This window comes from Ctenocephalides felis, unplaced genomic scaffold, assembly GCF_003426905.1.
Source record: "Ctenocephalides felis isolate EL2017-DRISC unplaced genomic scaffold, ASM342690v1 CF-g0.4_SCAFFOLD_03571, whole genome shotgun sequence".
NCBI classification, from domain to species: Eukaryota; Metazoa; Arthropoda; class Insecta; order Siphonaptera; family Pulicidae; genus Ctenocephalides; species Ctenocephalides felis.
In genome coordinates, this window is record NW_020539725.1 from 21082041 (window position 1) to 21103609 (window position 21569).

General features: G+C 28.1%; 3 protein-coding genes across 6 annotated transcripts in view; 2 read left to right on the forward strand and 1 right to left on the reverse strand.

Annotated features, from left to right (window-relative positions):
• Window positions 1-8433: 8433 nt before the first annotated feature.
• LOC113384838 (alpha-globin transcription factor CP2-like) lies at window positions 8434-10787 on the forward strand. Of its 4 annotated transcripts, none has more exons than XM_026622607.1 (2): window positions 8434-8523; window positions 9218-10787. In XM_026622607.1, the coding sequence occupies exon 2, from the start codon at window positions 9230-9232 to the stop codon at window positions 10730-10732; it is 1503 nt and encodes a 500-aa protein (XP_026478392.1). In that variant the 5' UTR covers window positions 8434-8523; window positions 9218-9229; the 3' UTR covers window positions 10733-10787. The 4 variants fall into 4 exon arrangements, with proteins under 4 accessions (XP_026478392.1, XP_026478391.1, XP_026478389.1 ...); XM_026622606.1 differs by having other exon boundaries at window positions 8468-8583; XM_026622604.1 differs by lacking the exon at window positions 8434-8523 and adding an exon at window positions 8531-8682 and having other exon boundaries at window positions 9217-10787.
• A 2369-nt stretch (window positions 10788-13156) lies between these two features.
• LOC113385196 (COP9 signalosome complex subunit 7b) lies at window positions 13157-16247 on the reverse strand. Its single transcript, XM_026623018.1, has 6 exons — window positions 16009-16247; window positions 15717-15919; window positions 14988-15284; window positions 13869-14045; window positions 13538-13670; window positions 13157-13244 (listed from the first exon to the last, which is right to left on the reverse strand). Exons 2-6 carry the CDS (start codon window positions 15906-15908, stop codon window positions 13225-13227), a joined length of 819 nt encoding a protein of 272 aa, XP_026478803.1. The 5' UTR covers window positions 15909-15919; window positions 16009-16247; the 3' UTR covers window positions 13157-13224.
• Window positions 16248-18385: 2138 nt separating this feature from the next.
• The window catches only part of LOC113385789, a 39235-nt gene continuing 36051 nt past the window's right edge, over window positions 18386-21569 (forward strand). The window contains exon 1 of the mRNA XM_026623624.1: window positions 18386-18406. Coding sequence (XP_026479409.1) covers window positions 18386-18406 — 21 coding nt within the window. The remainder of the gene's footprint in view (window positions 18407-21569) is intronic.

A 21569-nucleotide genomic window follows, 5' to 3' on the forward strand; every position in this document is an offset into this window, starting at 1 on the left:
GATAACTTTTTTTGAAATATTACTTATAATATATTACAATTTTTAATAATCAAAATGATGTTAGACATTTTCAAAAATCTTTATCTTTTATAGACATATTATAGACTGTGAATGAAGATGTATAACGATAATATAATGGATGCAATTGATCGGCATCTATATGTCGAAATATACGAGTATATCTATGTGATATATTTTCCATTAAAATAAATTAAAATTGTTTTAAAATTGGGTTTCATTTACTACAATATTTCAAATTGGTTATGGTATTATCTTATTCAATACTAAATCTACTCATTTTTTAATCATTTTGATTTCTTCTTATGTATTTTTTTCACATAAAAATAAACCAGTCATGACTCAAAATAATTAAATTTTTAATAAGCAGTTTTAAAGGAATGAAATGACAAAGGCAACAATTTAGACATATGTTTGATTCCAAATTTTGGATTTGGATAATTAAAGTGGACTTTGCAGTTTAATATCTGACTAACAACACTGATCCTAATATATTATAGATTGTGTTTATAATATATCATCAAAGTCTAGTGATAATATGAAAAAATTAAAATTTCACCCTGGGAATTGAAAGTGGGTTCATTTGATTCTAGGACAGCAAAAAGTAATTTCAAGCCGGGAGTTAAGGGCGGATATTTTTTTCTATTGTTCTCTCAGAAAAGCGGAAAATCAAGTTTCTTTTAATTTCCACGTATTTTCAATGAAAATGTCATTTTGCAAATGCATTGATGATGAGTCAAGTATCAAGTTAAAACTATTAACGTTTCACTCAATTTGAAAATATCATGGATACACTTTATTTTTTTAACACATTTTACTTTATTTGAAACTGGTTCAATTATAACAATTGTTGATTTCTGAAAATTCACTTTTAGAAAATACTCCGTGTCAAAGTATTCGCTCGTTTTCAATTGTGTGTAATAAATCCACTCGGAATACTTTTACTCATAAATTAATTTAGTTTTTATTGATTAAGTCGATTAATTACACATATCGGGAAGTTCATGTAACTTGCCTCAAGGCAAAATACCAAACCAACTAGTTTTTATGTAAATTTTAGGGAAAAACTATTCTTTGATTTTTTGGGGAAAAATGTTTGAAACGGCAAAAACTTTGTTAAAATATCAGTGGACATATATTTTTGAATATTTCATAAAAATAAATACGGCAAAAGCTTTGTTAAAAATTCTGTGGATAGATATCTTTGAATATTTGATACAAAAATAAAAACGATAAAAACTTTGAATAGTTCATAAAAATAAAACGGCAAAAACTTTGGTTGCAAAGTCATTTTTTTTCAAAGATCGAGTTTTTTTTCGCGATTTTCAAAATGTTTTGATTGGTTTTGATAGATTTGGAGTCGATGAATTTGAAAATGTTATCCGTTTTTAGATAAATCTGCATACCTCTGCGAAAAATGGAAATTTTTGGTTGCTAAATCAAAATTTTACTAATGAAATAAACATTTTTTTTAGCGATTTTCAAAATGTTTTGACCTATTCTGATATTTTTCGAATCGCTGATTCCGAATATGAAATCAGCTTTTGAAAAAAAAAATTCCTTCTACCCCTACGACCAACTTGAAGTTTAAAAAATTTCCAAATTTGAAACTGATTTTAACTATGAAGACGATGATAAATTTGTATTTTTTTTTGGTTTGGTATGAAGATTGTACTTTTGTCTACATAATGCATTCATTAAAATTATCAATTTCATTCATTAAGGGCCTTAAAATTGCATTTGGAAGTCACGATTTTGGTCAATTTTGGAAGCTCCTGAAAAACCGGTTTTATATGGAGTAATATCGGCATATAAATCTAATAAAAATGAAAAAAATTTAAATTACACCAAAGTATGTTTGGTTTACTGCTAACAAGGCGTAAATACGAATTTATTAAACATTTTTTCCACTCCCTACTATTTCTTATATATATATATATATATATATATATATATATATACATATCGATTTTGTAATACTCAATAAATTTAATTACTTATCTAGATATCTTATTTATTTAAAAATTACTGATTTTTTTTTCAGATAAATAATGGGTTCGAACACTCGAACCTCGATTTGTTATTCCGGCCACAACCGCATCTTTACGACCTCGGCCATTCGCTCACTTGAAATGGCATATTTTTATTTGGCATATTATATTTCATTTAAAAATAAAACTTTATATTTTTACAAATAGAAATCTTTTATGTCTAGCGGTTGGCCGAGATCGTTAAGTTGCCACTACGGTTGCTCGTTGTTTCTCGGTTCAAATCCCCAAGAGGCTTCAAAAATCGAATCTCTAGTTTTTCATAATTATCAAATAATAGTTCAAAATATTAAATTCAGGTGGCGCATTTCGACCTTGACACTTAGAATATTTCTGAAAAACAAAAAACTCAAGGTTCGCACTTGACTGTAAGAGAGCGATATAAAGAGAGAGATGACGAAGGTAGAGGAAGAATGGGGAAAAGAGAAGGGTGGAGGCAGGTGATGAATAAGAGAGATGGGTATGATATATATACTTTATTAAAATTCAATATTAATACATTATAAGAATATAAAATAACTATTATCATCAATATATCAAATAGCCGAGTGGTTAAGGTGACCGCATACTCGGTGACATCACTCTGGAGGCACAAAGTGAGATGGATCGAATCCAGCTGGAGACGACGACGACCAACTCTGAAGCAGAAAAAATGGAGCAGTGCTGGTGGCTGGCTGTTGGCAGACGCGCGGAGGTCCTGAAACATACACGCGAAGTGATGGTCAACCTGAGGTTCATGATGCGAGAGGTTACACACAGAGAGACACATTGCGGACGATGCATGCCGAACCCAAAGATCTTCAAAAAATACCACAACATGTGAAAAAACAACACCAAAAAAGGAAAAAAATATGAAAAAAAAGCGAAAAAAGGGGGGGAGGAAGGAGGAGGAAGAGGGAGAAGGGGGAGGTGGGAAGCCTAAAAAAAACCCCTTAAGTCCCAGATGAAAATTTCTCTTTTCTGTTCAACGTTGAAACTTTTTTATGTTTTTTAGTGTTCCCTCACACCAATTCCCAAAGCCAACACTCGAATGAAATGAAGTCCACGTTGAAATTTTCACAACGAGAAAAAATTACTGGGACTTAGTTAAAATTTTTAACTTTGCCCCAATAAAATTTTCTCGTTATGAAATTTTCAATGCGGGTCTAACTCATTCGAATGTTGGCTTTGGGATAATATAGCATGCATAAATAACTCGTCTGTCTTAATCGAAAAGGTTTCACAAAATTTGGACTTAGAAAAAAAAAATTCTTTGAAAGAATTATTTAATTAATCGATAAAATGAAGTGATATTAATCGAATCAAAATTGTTTATATGACTTGATAAAACATGTGAAACCTTTACAATTAATCGAGACAAAAACAAATATGGTTGACTTGAATAATATACAAATTATTGGAAAAAGCCTTAAGAGAAATTCAATAAAACTTGTAAAATGAAATAATAAAAAAAGTTCAAAAACTTGAACATTAAAAACTTCAAAACTGTTTAAAGCTGATTGTTATCCTTTAAAAATTGAATCGAATAATAAACTCGTAAACAAATTTATGTTTTGTCTAATCATTCAAGTCAACTCTTTGAAACTTCGATTGAAAGTCTTGATCAAAATTGTTTTCAGTAATAAAAGAATAAAAATCTATCATTTAGCTATGCAGAAATATAATTGAATAAATTTAAAATAAAACCTACAGAAAAAGACTTTTAAAAGCTGCATTTAATTAACAATTTGTTAAGTTGTATTGAATATTTGAAATATTTTGATCAAAACCAACAATCGTATTATCCATAAATTAGAATGTACATGCAGACAATGTCGCTACAGGGAAAACACATGATTCTTGATACTAGAAATGTAATTTAAAAAAAAAATTCCGTAGAATAGTGAACAAGAGGTGTTATAACAAAGAAATTTTTGTAACAAAGTAAATTTGTAATTTGTAATTTGTAACAAAATACCATCAATTTAGGGGTTACATAAGGCGGGGTGCTAGGGCTACTTCAACGAACAAGTAATCAATGCATTATTAGTTAACTAATTATTTGGTAACAAAAATTTAATATGAATAATAATTCTGAATTCCACACAAAATCTGCTATTCATAGAACAAAAAATTTGTGATTAACTATTTATGGAATTGTAATATAATAAATTACTTTCAATGTAATTGATACATACGAGAAGTACAAATTTTATTGTTTAATATTGATTTAGAACATGTATAAAAGGCACTTGTGTAAATAATTAAAAAAAGACTGAATCAACATGTTTTCCCCATAACAAATTATACTTTGGGATGATATAGCATGCAAAATTAACTCGTCTGTCTCAATCGAAAAGGTTTCACAAAAATTGGACTTGGAAAAAAAAATTTTAATTAATTGATGAAATGAAATGATATTAATTGAATCAAAAATATAAATATATGACTTGATAAAACATGTGAAACCTTTACAATTAATTGAGGCAAAAACAAATGTAGTTGACTTGAATAATATACAAATTATTGAAAAAAACCATAAATAAAATTCAATAAAACTTGTAAAATGAACTAATAAAAAATGTTCAAAAATTTGACTTCAAAACGATTTAAAGCTGATTGTTATTATTTAGAAATTGAGTTAAATAATTTTTACAACTTGAATCGAATAATAAACTTGTACACAAAATTATGATTTGTTTAATCATTCAAGTCAACTCTTCAAAACTTTGATTGAATGTCCTGATCCAAATTGTTTTTAGCAATAAAAGAATAAAAATCTATAAATTAGCTATGCAGCAATATAATTGAATAAATTTAAAATGAAATTATGATGAAAAACTTTTAAACCCTGCATTATTTAACAATTTGGTAAGTCGTATTGAGTATTTGAAATATTTTGATCAAAACCAGCAATCGTGTTATCCATAAATAATAATGTACATGCTATCAATATCGCTACAGGAAAAACACATGATTCTTGATACTGAAAATGTAATTTAAAAATTGTTTCCGTGGAATAATAAACAAGAGGTGTAATAGAAAAGCAACAAAGTAAATTTGTAATTTGTAATTTGTAACAAAATACCATCAATTTAGGAGTTACCTAAGGTGGGGTGCTAGGACCCCTTCAACAAATAAGTATTCGATGCATACAAAAAGCTGTATGGGTTAACTAATAATTTAGTAACAAAAATTTACTATGTAAAAATTCTGAATTCAACACAAAGTGAGCTCATAGTGTTATTATAGAACAAAAAAAATTCAGATTGACTATTTATGGAATAATAATAATGTAACTTTCAATATCTTTGATACATATGAGAAGTACAAACTTTATTGTTTAATATTGATTTAGAACATGTATAAAAGGCACTTGTATTAATAAATGAAAAAAGACTGAATCAACATGTTTTTCCCATAACAAATTAAATAAGATTTTAAGTCTTTTACACATATGTCTGCCAAATTAATTTAAAATCTTTTATTCGCATAATAGTTGTTGTTGAATAAACAAAAAATAGATTATATAAGGTATACTATGTAAAAAATGTCATTGACTCAAATATTATGATATAAACAATTTTTTCAGCAGATATATGTATATAATTATATTAATAATGCACGAGCCAAAAAATATTCCACTAAAATATATACAGACTGGTTTATAAATGATATTGAATAACAAAGTGACAAGTTCTTAAGGCACCTTCAAACTAATTATCATTTATTAATATCATTTAATATGAAAAACAAGCATTAAATACATAATTAATAAGAAATATTATTGTTACAAACATAAAAAATAGCATGTAACACAAGCTCGGTCAATAATTGTAAACTCCTTTCAGAACATAAATTATAAGTAATATCTTTTTATTTATTTCTATTGAAATTATAGTTTCACTAAAGATGACAAACAATATTGTGTTGAAGTAAAGATTTTCAAAATCATTTGACTGCTTTGAATTCAAAAGTTACAAATATTCTCGAAAAAACGAGTGTTTTTAACATTTTAAAAATATTAGTGAAATGGATATATAAATTATTACAGATAAATGATTTTTGCTTCTCAATTTTATATAAAACCTTTTTTAGATACTTTTCTTTACCGTTTGGACTGGTACATAATCAATTTCTTTATAATTTACAGCAACAGATATAGTACGATAAATATCTGTATATAATTCCAGAAAAATATTCTTTGACTCGCTATGTATAAAACATGCTTTACACTTACATTGCTAGATATCCTCTGCAGCAGCTCCCAAAACACTAAGTCATTACTCGAACCACCTCTGGAGCATCAACTAGAAATCTCAAGTAGTCGACACAAAATCACTACTTTAGAACCACTACATTACTTTACTCTTTTATAAGTATATTTGACATGTTGCAATTGTCTGAGTAAAGTCTTTACACAATACACGACACACGACTTATATTAGAGACTTTCGTGAATTTAGAATTCGATAATAACAGATATGTGTTGGAAGTACCTACAAAAGCACATATATAAATTATACTATTGATAATTGCATGTATATAATTAAAGGATACATTGGCACTGTAAAAACATTGTTTAATTATAAAACTGATTCAAAATGGAGACCCTGAAAGAGATACTTATCAAACTATTCAAGGTAGTATACTATACAAGGTACTACTCAAGTATATAATTAAAGGATACATTGGCACTGTAAATACATTGTTTAATTATAAAACTGATTGAAAATGGAGACCCTGAAAGAGATACTTATCAAACTATTCAAGGTACACTAGGCACTTCCAAACATACCCATTTTTTATTATATAAAATTGATCTACTAAATTAATTACACGTTTTGATGTATAAAGTAATTAAAACTAATCAAAGCTTTAATTAAAAAGTCTTAATTAACCGAGCGCATGTTAATCCACGAAAATTTCTTTGACAATCGAAGCAATTAAAGTTAGCAACATGTGTCAAAAAGTCTGTGGCCACTTGTACAATTTAAAGCGCGAAATTCAAATAGAAATTTAAAACATTGTGAAATTCACCTATTAGTCTTTGGATATTTGATATGAATATATACGGTAAAATGGCAAAGTCTTTAGATATTTGATAGATACATTTTTATATTAAAAATTGTAGATTTGAAATATGTACACAAATACATAAATTTACATAAAAATTTCCATACGATAATTTATTTAAAGAATATGGGTGATATATATTTGATTGGTTAATTCATTGGAAAATATATTTGGATATTTAAGTTTTCATTTGAATAGAATAAATGTCACATGCAACAAAACTTACTCGAAGTTGTGATCTTCTATTCATCATCCTTGTTTTTTTTATTTAAAATGCAAATAGAAGGAAATGGTATGCCATTCCATAATTCATCAATATATCATATTTGAGTTAAGTTATTTTGTTGATTTTTCATAAGTTATAAGCACCTGTAATAAATATATTTATTTATAACAAAATGCATTTAAAACAATATTATATAGTCATTATAGTGCTTTAAACTATATCTTTCAATAAATTATTATACTGTAGATATATCTACAGAATATATTTATTTTTACTAGATAATCAAACTCTGTATATTATAACATAATAATATTAAAGTTTTGGTTTAAATAAATTACATAAAAATAGTATTTAATATCAGAAATAATAACTATACATGATTTTCATTTGAAATTTAATAATAACCAATTTGTGTTTACTGGATATTTTTGAAAATCAGCTCATTATTTCTCATATAATACATCATGACTTTTAATAAACATATTTGTTTATAAAAGTACACATGAAATTAAGTAGTATTTCTACACTTCTAATATTGTTTAAATCAGTACATACATTTGTAATCGATGTATCCAATTTCCTCTAACACTGAGGCGGCTAGTAAGCATCAAATAATATATAAATTAGTACATACACTTGTATCATAGATAAAAGAAAAATACGATTTATATATTCAATTTCCATACAATAGGCCATTATTGTTTTGAATTCATACGGCTTGTCGTCCAAGAACTGTTAAACGTTTGACGTAGAAGTTGGTGGCGACATCTAACACAGAACCATATGAACCCGGTAGTCACTACGTAGTTCCCGACGACCTGGGAACGATTTCACATAGAGGCGTTGCATGCGCAACCTACCTCGCTGTATGGCGGTAATTTCAATTTTTAATTGTATATATCTTGATGTATTAATCAATATATACATTTATGTATTCAATTCTCATACAAACCAAGGCAGCATTTAACTAGTTCTTGAATCATAAATCTTTTTTCGTTGGGAAGAAACGGTTGATTTGTTAACGAAGAGCAAACGGTTGACAGAAAAAACGCTGATTGATTAAACGTTTATCACTACTTCACACAGCGCTGATAAGCGATTGTCAAATTAGCTTAGATATGCAACTCTCTATTATTGTGTGTATATGTAAATATATATGATTGAATGTATATAAATGTATGTTTGTATAGATGTTTTTTAGCGTGTATTCTATCAAATTTACATGATTTAGAAATGGTAATGGGTTTATGTTATGAAACTTATCAACTCATGTAAATAAAAGCACTTATTTTCATTCCAATGAAATTTCAGTCAAGTATCTAGAAATAGTAAATTTGGTGAGTGCTTGTATCGCTAACAATATTCATTTGATGCAAAGTATTGTGAATTTATAATTTTCATAACAATCAGAAATATCAATATCAAAGTATATACATTATATAGTAAAAGCAATAGTTTTATCATTCCCTGCATTTATTTCTGCAAACAGTTTTCACATATCAAGTGCTTGATTTACTAGAAAAATTTGAAATGAAGATTTACCAAGATCTTATTAAATGTCTACATTTCTACATAGTATGTAGAGAACTTCTTATGTGTTGTTTTATTTGAATGAATTGAATATTTTATGAATTTTGCTATTGCAGGTTGAGCTTGTATATTCAAATTAATTTATATTTTAATTTAGATTTTCATAATTGTTCTTGCGAAATACTTTAATTCTAAAGCTCACAATAATAAAATAACTTTTAGAATATTCAGAAACAATTTATCTTAATAATATATATATATATATATATATTATTAGTCTATTATTTCAAGTTATATCTTATCTGAAAAGCTATAAACTTGATATGATTTTTATATACAGAATTTGTAACGAATGGGCTGGCCAGTTGATGACATTGATCTGGATTTAGGTACTGAACTAAATTCATCATATAATTTAAGTGAAGCACTTTTGTTTCCATCATTGACTAAATTTAAGCAAGAAGCACCTTCACCAACAAATACTGAGTTACCTGTATCTTCAACTAGCCGACCACCAAATGGTACATTGGATAGACCTCTGATAAACACAAATAACAGTGATAACAATGATGTCAGTTTACAACAATTGCTTCAAGAAGGACAAGATGGATTTCTGTTGGACAGGCGTCCAGCAGATACTGATCTTACTCGTTTTGCCTTTGGGGATAGCAGATTTCAATATGTCTTAGCAGCAGCTACTAGTACAGCGACAAAATGCAATGAAGATACTTTAACATATCTAAATCAAGGTCAGTCTTATGAAATTCGTTTAAAGAAATTAGGAGATTTAAGTGCTTACCGCGGAAAGATTTTGAAAAGTATAATTCGTATATGTTTCCATGAACGAAGACTTCAATATATGGAGCGTGAACAGATGTCTCAATGGCAATCCTCACATCCTGGAGAACGTTTAGTAGAGGTAGATTTGCCACTTTCCTATGGTCTATGTCATGTAGCACAACCACAAGCACCAGGTGCATTAAATATAGTAGAAGTAATGTGGGATCCCATGAAAGAAGTTGGAGTATATGTTAAAGTTAATTGCATATCAACAGAGTTTACAGCCAAGAAACACGGCGGAGAGAAGGGTGTTCCCTTTCGCATTCAAGTTGAAACATATGTAGGCGATGGTGACTCTGAAAAGGCACTACATGTTGCAATGTGCCAGATAAAGGTTTTTAAATTAAAAGGTGCTGACCGAAAACATAAACAGGATCGAGAAAAAATAATGAGACGACCACCTTCTGAGCAAGAGAAATATCAACCTAGTTACGATTGCACTGTTTTAAATGATGTGCCTTGCACAAGTATTGTGTCCGCACTTTCTAGTCCATCTCCAGAGCCTACTTCTGTTCTAATTTCTTCTCCAATGCAGCCTTGTGTAGAAGAAGATTTATTAGATGTTTCTTTAAAGGATGCTTCCCCACCTCGCTTATCCCATTGGTTGCAATCACACCGATTTGCCTCCTTGCAGCCAGCTTTATTAAATTTTTCTGGTCAAGATGTGTTGTGTTTATCTCGAGATGACTTAATACAAATTTGTGGAGTGGCTGATGGCATTAGATTATATAATGCATTGCATGCAAGGCCTCCTTCACCTGCATTAACTTGCTATGTTTGCACAGAAACAGGTGGACCTTTCCATGCATTATATCTGCATTCTTGTACACAGGCTGAATTTGCTCAAAAGATTGATGCATTGGCTGGAATTTGGCAATACTCTGGTTTATACAAGGAAGGCCCTGGAGGTATTTTAGTTACTATCACTGACGATGTAGTTGCAAATCTTCCACAGGACTCCTTATACAAAATTGAAAAGCACAATGATAGACTAATATTGAAAAATTTATATTGAGATTTCAGAAATATTTTCTCATTAATGTGTCACTTATTTGTTCACATTTAATATACCAACAGTGCCAATTTAAGCATGAATGTGATGTTACTTATTAAGAATATATATATATTTCTTATACATATAAATATTGAATTATTATGATCTGCATTGTTAAAGTTAGAAACAATCAAAAAGAATATAAGATAAATTTGATGCCATGTTGATTCTTTTATATTTGCTAACTGTGTAATATAAAAATTTGCATTACTTACATACTTTGTTTATCCAAAGTTGCTTTTTATCATTATGTAATATTATAGCAATGTAAATCTATCATTTTGATTGATTGATTTATCAATTAATTCACATTTTTTTTATTGATAGTCAATCAACAATATTAATTGTGGGTTTCATAACATTAATTCAAGTTGCTTGATAAATATGTAAATCTTTCTGATGTATTCTGTATATCAAAATTCAAAGCATTTTTAGTCTAATTATTTCACTTTTTCACTAACGTTCTTGTAAGAGCATAATTCATCTTTAATAAATTATAATTTCATTAAATTGAAGCGAAAAGTTGTTATCATATTAAACCATAATCTATGAAAGAATGGTCTTATGTGCAATCAATATATGTATATTTTCTTGCTGTTTATGTTACTATATGAAATGTTAAATTATGTATAATACATATATAAAATTGTTTTGATAAAATAATAGTTGATTTCTTTACTAACATTCATTTTCATTATTTATTTATCATGCCAGTTTTTCATTATTTTATCTGATACACATTGTAGAAAAATACTTCTATTGTTCCCAAAAGATGCTTGATAATCTAGTTTGAAGCCTAAACAATAAATAACAAGTTGGGCAGATATTCATAATATTTGTAATATAATTAACCGATAGGTTCATGCCGCAACAGAATTTATTTTAAATGATGGTTTGATCAAAAGGTTTAAAGTATAGAAAATACAATTAATGTATATTAGTATAAATGAATACATAACTGTTTAAATAAACTAGAATTAAAGAACAATGTCTGTTGTCAACATTTTTATCGAATCAAGAGTTACTTTTCTATCTATGATGTTTGGGCTTTAATTAATTTTATAAAATTAATTAAAGCCCAAGTATATATACTTATATTTTTGTAGCAAAGTAAATTGTTTGAAATTACTTCTAATTTGAGAGTTTAATTATAGTGTGAAAATGTTAGAGTAAATTTGAGAGCAGAAAACTTTGCCTTTAATATATTAATTACATGATGTAATAGAACACTTCTGCTACACTGCTACATTTGTCTCATATCAATAGCTAAAAAAGATATTACTCCGACACACCCTTTAATAATCAGAATTCATCATTGAGAACATTTGCCCAAAAAATTTCATTAATATCATTTGAAACAGTAAATTATTTCCAAATTCTTATTTTCCAGCAGATACATTTTATTACATTTTTTTTCAGTAATTAGATAAAACAACATTGTAATTATCGGTTCATAACAAAATTCATTACATTTATTAACTTATTAATAGTAATGGACCGATAATCGAAAATGAAATTTTTTACATATTATCATATTTCAGTAGTTTCTAAACATTTTGGCATACCTCAGAAAAATGGATGTGTGTGTGTGAGTTTTGTGTGTCCGCATTTTTTCGTCCACATTTTCGAGCGCACGGACCACCGATTTGAATGGTTCAAAAAACATTTGATTCGCAATGAAAAGTGGTGATTAGTTTTAAGCAAAGGCAGGTCTAGCCGTTTTGGAGATACCGAGCTAAACGTGCAAAAAATGTCAGTTTTTGAGAGAACTAAGCATCCGATTTGAATGTTTTGACAAAATAATTGCTTTTGGATTTTTTTTTTTTTTGTATATCGAAACTAATTCAGATATTATTTTAGTTCTGGCTAAAGTTCTAAAGCTCACTTATATACTTCAAATAAATAATTTTAACTTTGTAATTCGGTTTATATAATATTCTTATAAATAGTAGACAATGTTACAGTATTTATAATAATTCTTTTAAATACATTTCATATTCCTTGATCGTACATTTCGTTACGGTACGGGAAGTTCCAGCAATTTGCCTAGGCACAATGTCATACAATTTTTATTTGCTTTCAAAAAAAAAGAAAAACAGATCTACATAATGTAGTAAATAGTTTGGCAATTATTAAATATAATTGATTTACTTACACACCATTTTGTGTGTAAGTCATAATAGTAGGTAATGGTCAGGTATATGTCATAATGATTATAACTATAATAATAACCGATTGCAAATATAGGTTTGTTAAAACAAGTATTGTGCCAAGGATAAAATAATTTTACAAAATTTGTATGAAAATTATATTTGCAACACATGTAAATATATTCACAAATATTTATTAGTTAGTAGATTAATACAAGTTAAATAAAAAATTCATTCCGATTCATGTTAGTTAAATATAATGAGCAGAATCCAAACATAACTTCTTCATATAGTAGAATTCATTTATTGAGAAACTTTTGTACCTAAAATAAGTATGATTATAGTTATTATAAAACAAAAAGATTAATAATAAATGAAGAGTTTAATATTAAAATCCACAAATGTTTAAAGTAATTTATTTTAAATACTTGATACAGGAAAATTATAATATTTACAAGTTTTCTTTATTTTTGAAACTAATGCACAAAACTAATTGTTAAATAATTTGGATTCACCACAATTGAATTTATATTTATTAGCAATCTAAAATTAATACGCCGCCTTTGATAATTTATTTAATTGTTTTTGCTATAATGTTACTTATTCCAAAACTTACCACCAACTCGAATGCCTTTGCATTTGGACGATTTCTTTATTTTGTCTTGGCCTACAACTTCTCTTGGTTCAGATGACATAGCCTCATCAGGGTCGTTTGACTGTGATTTTATAGATTTTTTAAGATTATTTATCTGGAAATTAAAAGAAAAACGAATTAGTAAGTTAAAAATTTAGCTTAAACATTTTAGCAGTCTAGCAGTCATTGATTGCTAGATATTAAAAACTGAAATGTTTTCGTTGTAGATAAATCAGGATTAAATTTAACAAATAAATCATATATTTACAAACAGATATGCTTGGATTAATTGGTAATGTATAGTAAATTATACCTGTTGTTCTATGTCAGCCTTATGTTTGATTCTTGCACATTTTTCAGAATTAGCTCTATGAATTTGAGATTCAATACATCCCAAAACAGCCTCACAAGAATCACACCATTCTTGAAGCGTTGACACAATTAAACTAACATCACCCGGCTTAATATCACGACCAATAGCAAAATCAACCTAATTTTAGGAAAAAGGTATATGTTTAAAAATTATACATATAGCTTTACTAAAAGTAGTTGTGTACAGCACCGTGCCTCAAGATAAATTTCTGGTTCAATATACAACAATCAAATATTTGGTACAAATTACAGATTGTTGAAAGCTATGAAAACTACATAAAAATCATATAAGGTTTATAAAAACCATATGGCTGACTTTACTTCATATCAAAAACTGATTAACCATCAATAAATCCGAATCTAATGCATTTTGAGTCAATTAAATCAGTCCATTATCAATTGTTCGAGGTACATGGATTCAATCAAACTATTCATGCATTTGATACTGCAGTTATATTTAGTTTCCTTTACCCATGAGAAACAACAAATTAGTGAATAAAATCTCATTAAATTAATTGTTGCATATACGTTCAAAGTTAGAATGGATGGCTAGTGATATTGAAAATATTTCTAATTAAAATTTATGATTCAAAGTAAAAATGTATATTGCTAATAATAATAACCCCATACCAATTTTGAACTGAAATGAAGCTTGAAGAGAAATGATTATTAATTAATCAATATGTTTTTTAATATCTCTCTCATAATCTTTTGATTTAATTCACTATATTCCACAATAAATAAATTAATTTATTCACAAACATGCGTGCCAGTAAATTACATAATTGCGTTAATAATACTTTATTAATAAGCTATCGAACTATTGCTCCTTATTTCTGTATTAAATACACAATGTGTTAAATATGAATGAGAGTATTTCTTTCTCACAAATTTCCAAAGGAAGGATATGTGAATAAATTATGTTATAAACTAAATATTTCTCTTCAAGTAAGTAGTACAACATAAATGATTTTCTAAATAATTCAAAGCTTTCATCAATAAAGTATCTGAGAAACTTTCTTTAATTCATATCATACTATAAAAATATATTAGACAATACCTCAAGCAATTTATTTTTCTGGTCTAATTTCCCATGAATAATATCCGCATATATGGCCTCTATTATTAAATCTTCCAAATCTCTTACATTAGAAATATGCAACTCCTCCAATAGTATATTATATGATATGCATTTGTTTTTAATTGCTAAAGATACTATAGTTAAATGCTGCAGTTTCTTACACATTATCACTGATAAATCTAGATAATCTGATTTATTATCCAGATATTGTTTGTAAGTTCCATAAGCAAATAAATTCAATGTTTTATAACATTTTGCATGTGGTCCATTCTCCAGCTAGAAGGTGTTTGTTTACATTAGATATATATATGCATACTCACAATATATTAGAGAGTTATTTAAAAAAGATTAAAAATGATAAAAACAAGCAAATTATTATATTAAAAATTATAAATTAAGAAACTTGAATAGCAAATATTTAGAACATAGTTTTAATTGCTCAATAATTTATTTAACTATATAAATTATTCAGCTATATAAAAACTTTATTCATACTCATTGTACAAATCTTTATTGAGTAATCGGCTATTTTAAGTAAAGAACTGTGGAGAATGACATTGCCATTTAGTTGCTACAAAACATGCTAGCTTATGAACATACATTTAAAAAGCATTTTGCACACAACTTTAGTTAATTATTTTGAAATAAAAAATCTTTTATATCTGAAATAGGTAATTGTCATTCTTATTGGAAGTCATGAATTAAAACCTCTTTTATATTCGGCATATCTAATAATTCTCCAAATACATGAACTCCAGGTGCCTCCAAAACTTGTTTTATAAGTTCTATGCAAGCTGCTCCTTTAGCAGTTTTAGCTAATAAAACAAATTGTTCTAGTGGGTTATTTAGAGATACAGGCTGAGACTGGGCAGCTGATGTTTCCATATCATCTGCTGCCATAATGAATTGACCTAGAGTTAGAAAAATATACAACACTTTATAAGCATATATATATAAAAACATTGCACTTCTAAATTGATTTTATATTCTCATAACTTACCTATCACGTAGGATGCAATACTATTACTAGTATAAACTGTAGTATTGATAATTTTTATAAAATACGTATAAAATTATAGTTGACTCAAAGATTGGGTAGTGCACGGGTTATAAACATAGTATTGGTATTAATCGTATTAATATTGCAATATTATTATTCAGCGCTGGAAATATATTTCTGATACTGTTCTTTCAGCTTTGACTACTGACACGGATTGACACATTACCGAGCACGGAATACATAACAACACACACACAGAACTATAATCAAATAAGATGATACAAGTTTATTTATCTTTGATGTTTTCCACACTTACTATTTTGGCTAACTTCACAGCTTTCAGATAAGATAAATTTAATTTTGACGTTTCAAACTAAAAGAATAACAAAAATTTTGTGGTTATATATTTATATAAACTCAAAATTGCAAAAAAAGTGTAAAATTCGGTTCCAAAAGTTTTACACAAACTAATTGTGCTAGGCATAATGTTTTTAATCAATTTCACTTAGTGTCATTGTGTTTTTAACGAATTTATTTCAAATTGTTTGTTATTGTTTTGATCCTTTGAGTTCATACAACTGGCTGTTGTAATGTTTAATTACCCAACGAATGTTTAATTACCCAGCGAATAGTGCTTAATTAGTATGTGTAATTGTGTTTTAACTAGTTTTTTTAAACAAGTTTTACCCATAAAATTTGATTTAAAACCCAATAATTAATACATTTTATACCGGGGCAAAGATTACTCTCAGAGGCTCTTTCGACTACGCGAGTACCCTCCAACCTGCCTATATAAAGGGGTGCTAATTAGCGGGCGGCTCATTAGCGCGTCAGCTCTCGAACAGTAAACATCTCGCGCAGTGGTGCAGTGCAAGTGATCAAAGTGAATAGTAAATATTATTATTTTGAAACCAAGTAGTGTTTTTTAAGTGTGTTAAGGTAAGAGCATTTATTTTTCATTATTTTGCACAATTTTTATGTTTTATTAGCACAACAATTGACGCCGTTTGGTACAGATATGTAAACAGTCTTTACATCTGTAAAAATGTCTTAGGCGTGCTTTATTGTTGATTTATTATAAATTTATTACATGTTATTTAATATTATGGCACCTTTACTCGATATTTATTGAAATTTTTACGTTTTTTTGCAATTTAAATTTTGTTACTTTTTAAAAATTCAAGATGGCGGCCATAATATTTATGACAGTTATTAGCACAACAACTGACGCCGTTTGGTATTGATATGTAAACTGTGTTTACGTCTGTAAAAATGTCTTAGGCGTGTTTAATTGTTGAATTATTATAAATTTACTACATATTATTTGATATTATGGAAAATCGAAGATGGGGGCCATAATATTATTGACATTTATTAGCATAACAACGGACGCCCTTTGGTACAGATATGCAAACAAATGTTTATGTCTGTAAAAATGTCTTGGGCGTGCTTAATTGTTGATTTATTATGAATTTATTATATATTATTTAATATTCTTGCACTTTTCCTCTATATTTATTGAGATTTTTGCAATTTTTCGCAATTCAAATTTTGCTGCTTTTCAAAAATCCAAGATGGCGCCCATAACAACAACCGGTGGTTTTTGCCTGATTTAAGCAATATAACCGCTTGCACAACCTATTATTGATGAAAATTCAATAAACTTTGGTGTAATAAATTCATTTACATTCAAAAACTGTGCCTGTAAAGTTTTTTTTGTTCAAAAAAGCAACGACAAATTCTTCGGTCCTGACGGCGCCTCAGCTGTCAATTGACCAAAGTTTGAATCGTCTTTTTAACATTACAATCGTATTTGCAACGATAATTCCAATATAAATCATTTTCATTAAACAAATTGAATTCATTTTCATCAAATTGCATATTATTATTATTTATTATTTGCAACTTTTTCGCAAACTATTGACAAGCCATCTAGCGGGGCTTTTGCAAAACAAGATGGCGGCCGTTGCTAATTTCAGTTTATGTTCAAACCAGTACTTCTGCTTTATATTTAAATATTTACAATTATTATTTATTCAATAATTATACACATTTATAATTTTTTTATATTAATTTCAAGTTATATAAAATAATAAATATGTAATGGAATTATTTCATATCATTTTTATATATATTTTATTAAAATATGACATAATTCCATCATAGACTTATTATTGTATATGACTTAAAAATAATATAAAATTCTAATGAATTAATTAATAGTTATTTTTAAACGTTTTGAAACAAATCTATCGTTATATTTTTCATTATTTTCAGATTTTGATATGATAATATCACTTCGAGCCCACATCACTTCAGTTTGGAGAGAGTTGCAGATGCAGAATTTGCAGATATTTATAATATTGCAGAGAGATAAATGGGCGAAGATGCTGCTAAGGTAGGATTTCTTTTATTTTCAACTTATGGGAATTATATTATTTTTTTACTTAAAAAAATAAATAATTTTCATAGCCCATGATGATATTTATGCGGATGCGGTGATAAGCAATGTGTTCATTTCATATATTATAATTCATTGATGATTTATTTATGTTATATTATTATTTATGTGCTTGCAATTTCCTATATATATATATATATATATATTTATATGTATTTAAATTTGTCGTCGTTGCTAAGAGACCTTAAAAAGGTTAGTGGCTTCGTTTTTCATTTAATTTCTTTTATATGTGCAACATTTTTTGAGCATTTTTTTATTTCTGCACTATTTTTATCACTTGCTTATCACCATCGATACGAGATTTTTTACTAGGATTTTTTCCGATTAGAATTTTTAATGATCAAGACTAACTTTTACTTTTTATCACACCCTGAACAAAAAATTGTATATCTCATTCTACCCTGTTGTAACTTTTATTTTTTATCAAACCGTGATCGGTTTCAATTCCGAAATTTTGTATATCTCATTCTACCCTGCTGTAACTTTTATTTTTTATCAAACCCTGTTCGGTTTAGATACCGAAATTTTGTATATCTCAGTCTACCCTGTTGTAACTTTTAATTTTTATCACACCCTGTTCGGTTTAGATACCGAAATTTTGTATATCTCATCCTACCCTGTTGTAACTTTTATTTTTTATCAAACCCTGATCGGTTTCAAGACCGAAATTTTGTATATCTCATTCTATCCTGTTGTAACTTTTATTTTTTATCAAACCCTGTTCGGTTTAGATACCGAAATTTTGTATATCTCAGTCTACCCTTTATCTTATCTTTATTTTTTATCAAACCCTTATCGGTTTAGATACCGAAATTTTGTATATCTCATTCTACCCTGTTGTAACTTTTATTATTTATCAAACCCTGATCGGTTGAGACACCGAAATGTTGTATATCTCATTCTACCCTGTTGTAACTTTTATTTTTTATCAAACCCTGATCGGTTTAGATACCGAAATTTTGTATATCTCAGTCTACCCTTTATCTTATCTTTATTTTTTATCAAACCCTGATCGGTTTAGATACCGAAATTTTGTATATCTCATTCTACCCTGTTGTAACTTTTATTTTTTATCAAACCCTGAACGGTTTAGATACCGAAATTTTGTATATCTCAGTCTACCCTGTTGTAACTTTTATTTTTTATCAAACCCTTATCGGTTTAGATACCGAAATTTTGTATATCTCATTCTACCCTGTTGTAACTTGTATTTTTATCAAACCCTGATCGGTTTAGATACCGAAATTTTGTATATCTCAGTCTACCCTGTTGTAACTTTTATTTTTTATCAAACCCTGTTCGGTTTAGATACCGAAATTTTGTATATCTCATTCTACCCTGTTGTAACTTGTATTTTTTATCAAACCCTGTTCGGTTTAGATACCGAAATTTTGTATATCTCAGTCTACCCTTTATCTTATCTTTATTTTTTATCAAACCCTGATCGGTTTAGATACCGAAATTTTGTATATCTCATCCTACCCTGTTGTAACTTTTATTTTTTATCAAACCCTGTTCGGTTTAGATACCGAAATTTTGTATATCTCATTCTACCCTGTTGTAACTTTTATTTTTTATCAAACCCTGTTCGGTTTAGATACCGAAATTTTGTATATCTCATTCTACCCTGTTGTAACTTTTAATTTTTATCAAACCCTGATCGGTTTCAAGACCGAAATTTTGTATATCTCATTCTACCCTGTTGTAACTTTTATTTTTTATCAAACCCTTATCGGTTTAGATACCGAAATTTTGTATATCTCAGTCTACCCTTTATCTTATCTTTATTTTTTATCAAACCCTGATCGGTTTAGATACCGAAATTTTGTATATCTCATCCTACCCTGTTGTAACTTTTATTTTTTATCAAACCCTTATCGGTTTAGATACCGAAATTTTGTATATCTCATTCTACCCTGTTGTAACTTTTATTTTTTATCAAACCCTTATCGGTTTAGATACCGAAATTTTGTATATCTCATTCTACCCTGTTGTAACTTTTATTTTTATCAAACCCTGTTCGGTTTAGATACCGAAATTTTGTATATCTCAGTCTACCCTGTTGTAACTTTTATTTTTTATCAAACCCTTATCGGTTTAGATACCGAAATTTTGTATATCTCAGTCTACCCTTTATCTTATCTTTATTTTTTATCAAACCCTGATCGGTTTAGATACCGAAATTTTGTATATCTCATCCTACCCTGTTGTAACTTTTATTTTTTATCAAACCCTTATCGGTTTAGATACCGAAATTTTGTATATCTCATTCTACCCTGTTGTAACTTTTATTTTTTATCAAACCCTTATCGGTTTAGATACCGAAATTTTGTATATCTCATTCTACCCTGTTGTAACTTTTATTTTTATCAAACCCTGTTCGGTTTAGATACCGAAATTTTGTATATCTCAGTCTACCCTGTTGTAACTTTTATTTTTTATCAAACCCTTATCGGTTTAGATACCGAAATTTTGTATATCTCATTCTACCCTGTTGTAACTTTTATTTTTTATCAAACCCTGTTCGGTTTAGATACCGAAATTTTGTATATCTCATTCTACCCTGTTGTAACTTTTATTTTTATCAAACCCTGATCGGTTTAGATACCGAAATTTTGTATATCTCAGTCTACCCTGTTGTAACTTTTATTTTTTATCAAACCCTTATCGGTTTAGATACCGAAATTTTGTATATCTCATTCTACCCTGTTGTAACATTTATTTTTTATCAAACCCTGTTCGGTTTAGATACCGAAATTTTGTATATCTCATTCTACCCTTTATCTTATCTTATTTTTTATCAAACCCTGATCGGTTTAGATACCGAAATTTTGTATATCTCATTCTACCCTGTTGTAACTTTTATTTTTTATCAAACCCTGATCGGTTTAGATACCGAAATTTTGTATATCTCATTCTATCTACCCTGTTGTAACTTTTATTTTTTATCAAACCCTGATCGGTTTCAATACCGAAATTTTGTATATCTCATTCTACCCTGTTGTAACTTTATTTTTATCAAACCCTGATCGGTTTAGATACCGAAATTTTGTATATCTCATTCTACCCTGTTGTAACTTTTATTTTTTATCAAACCCTG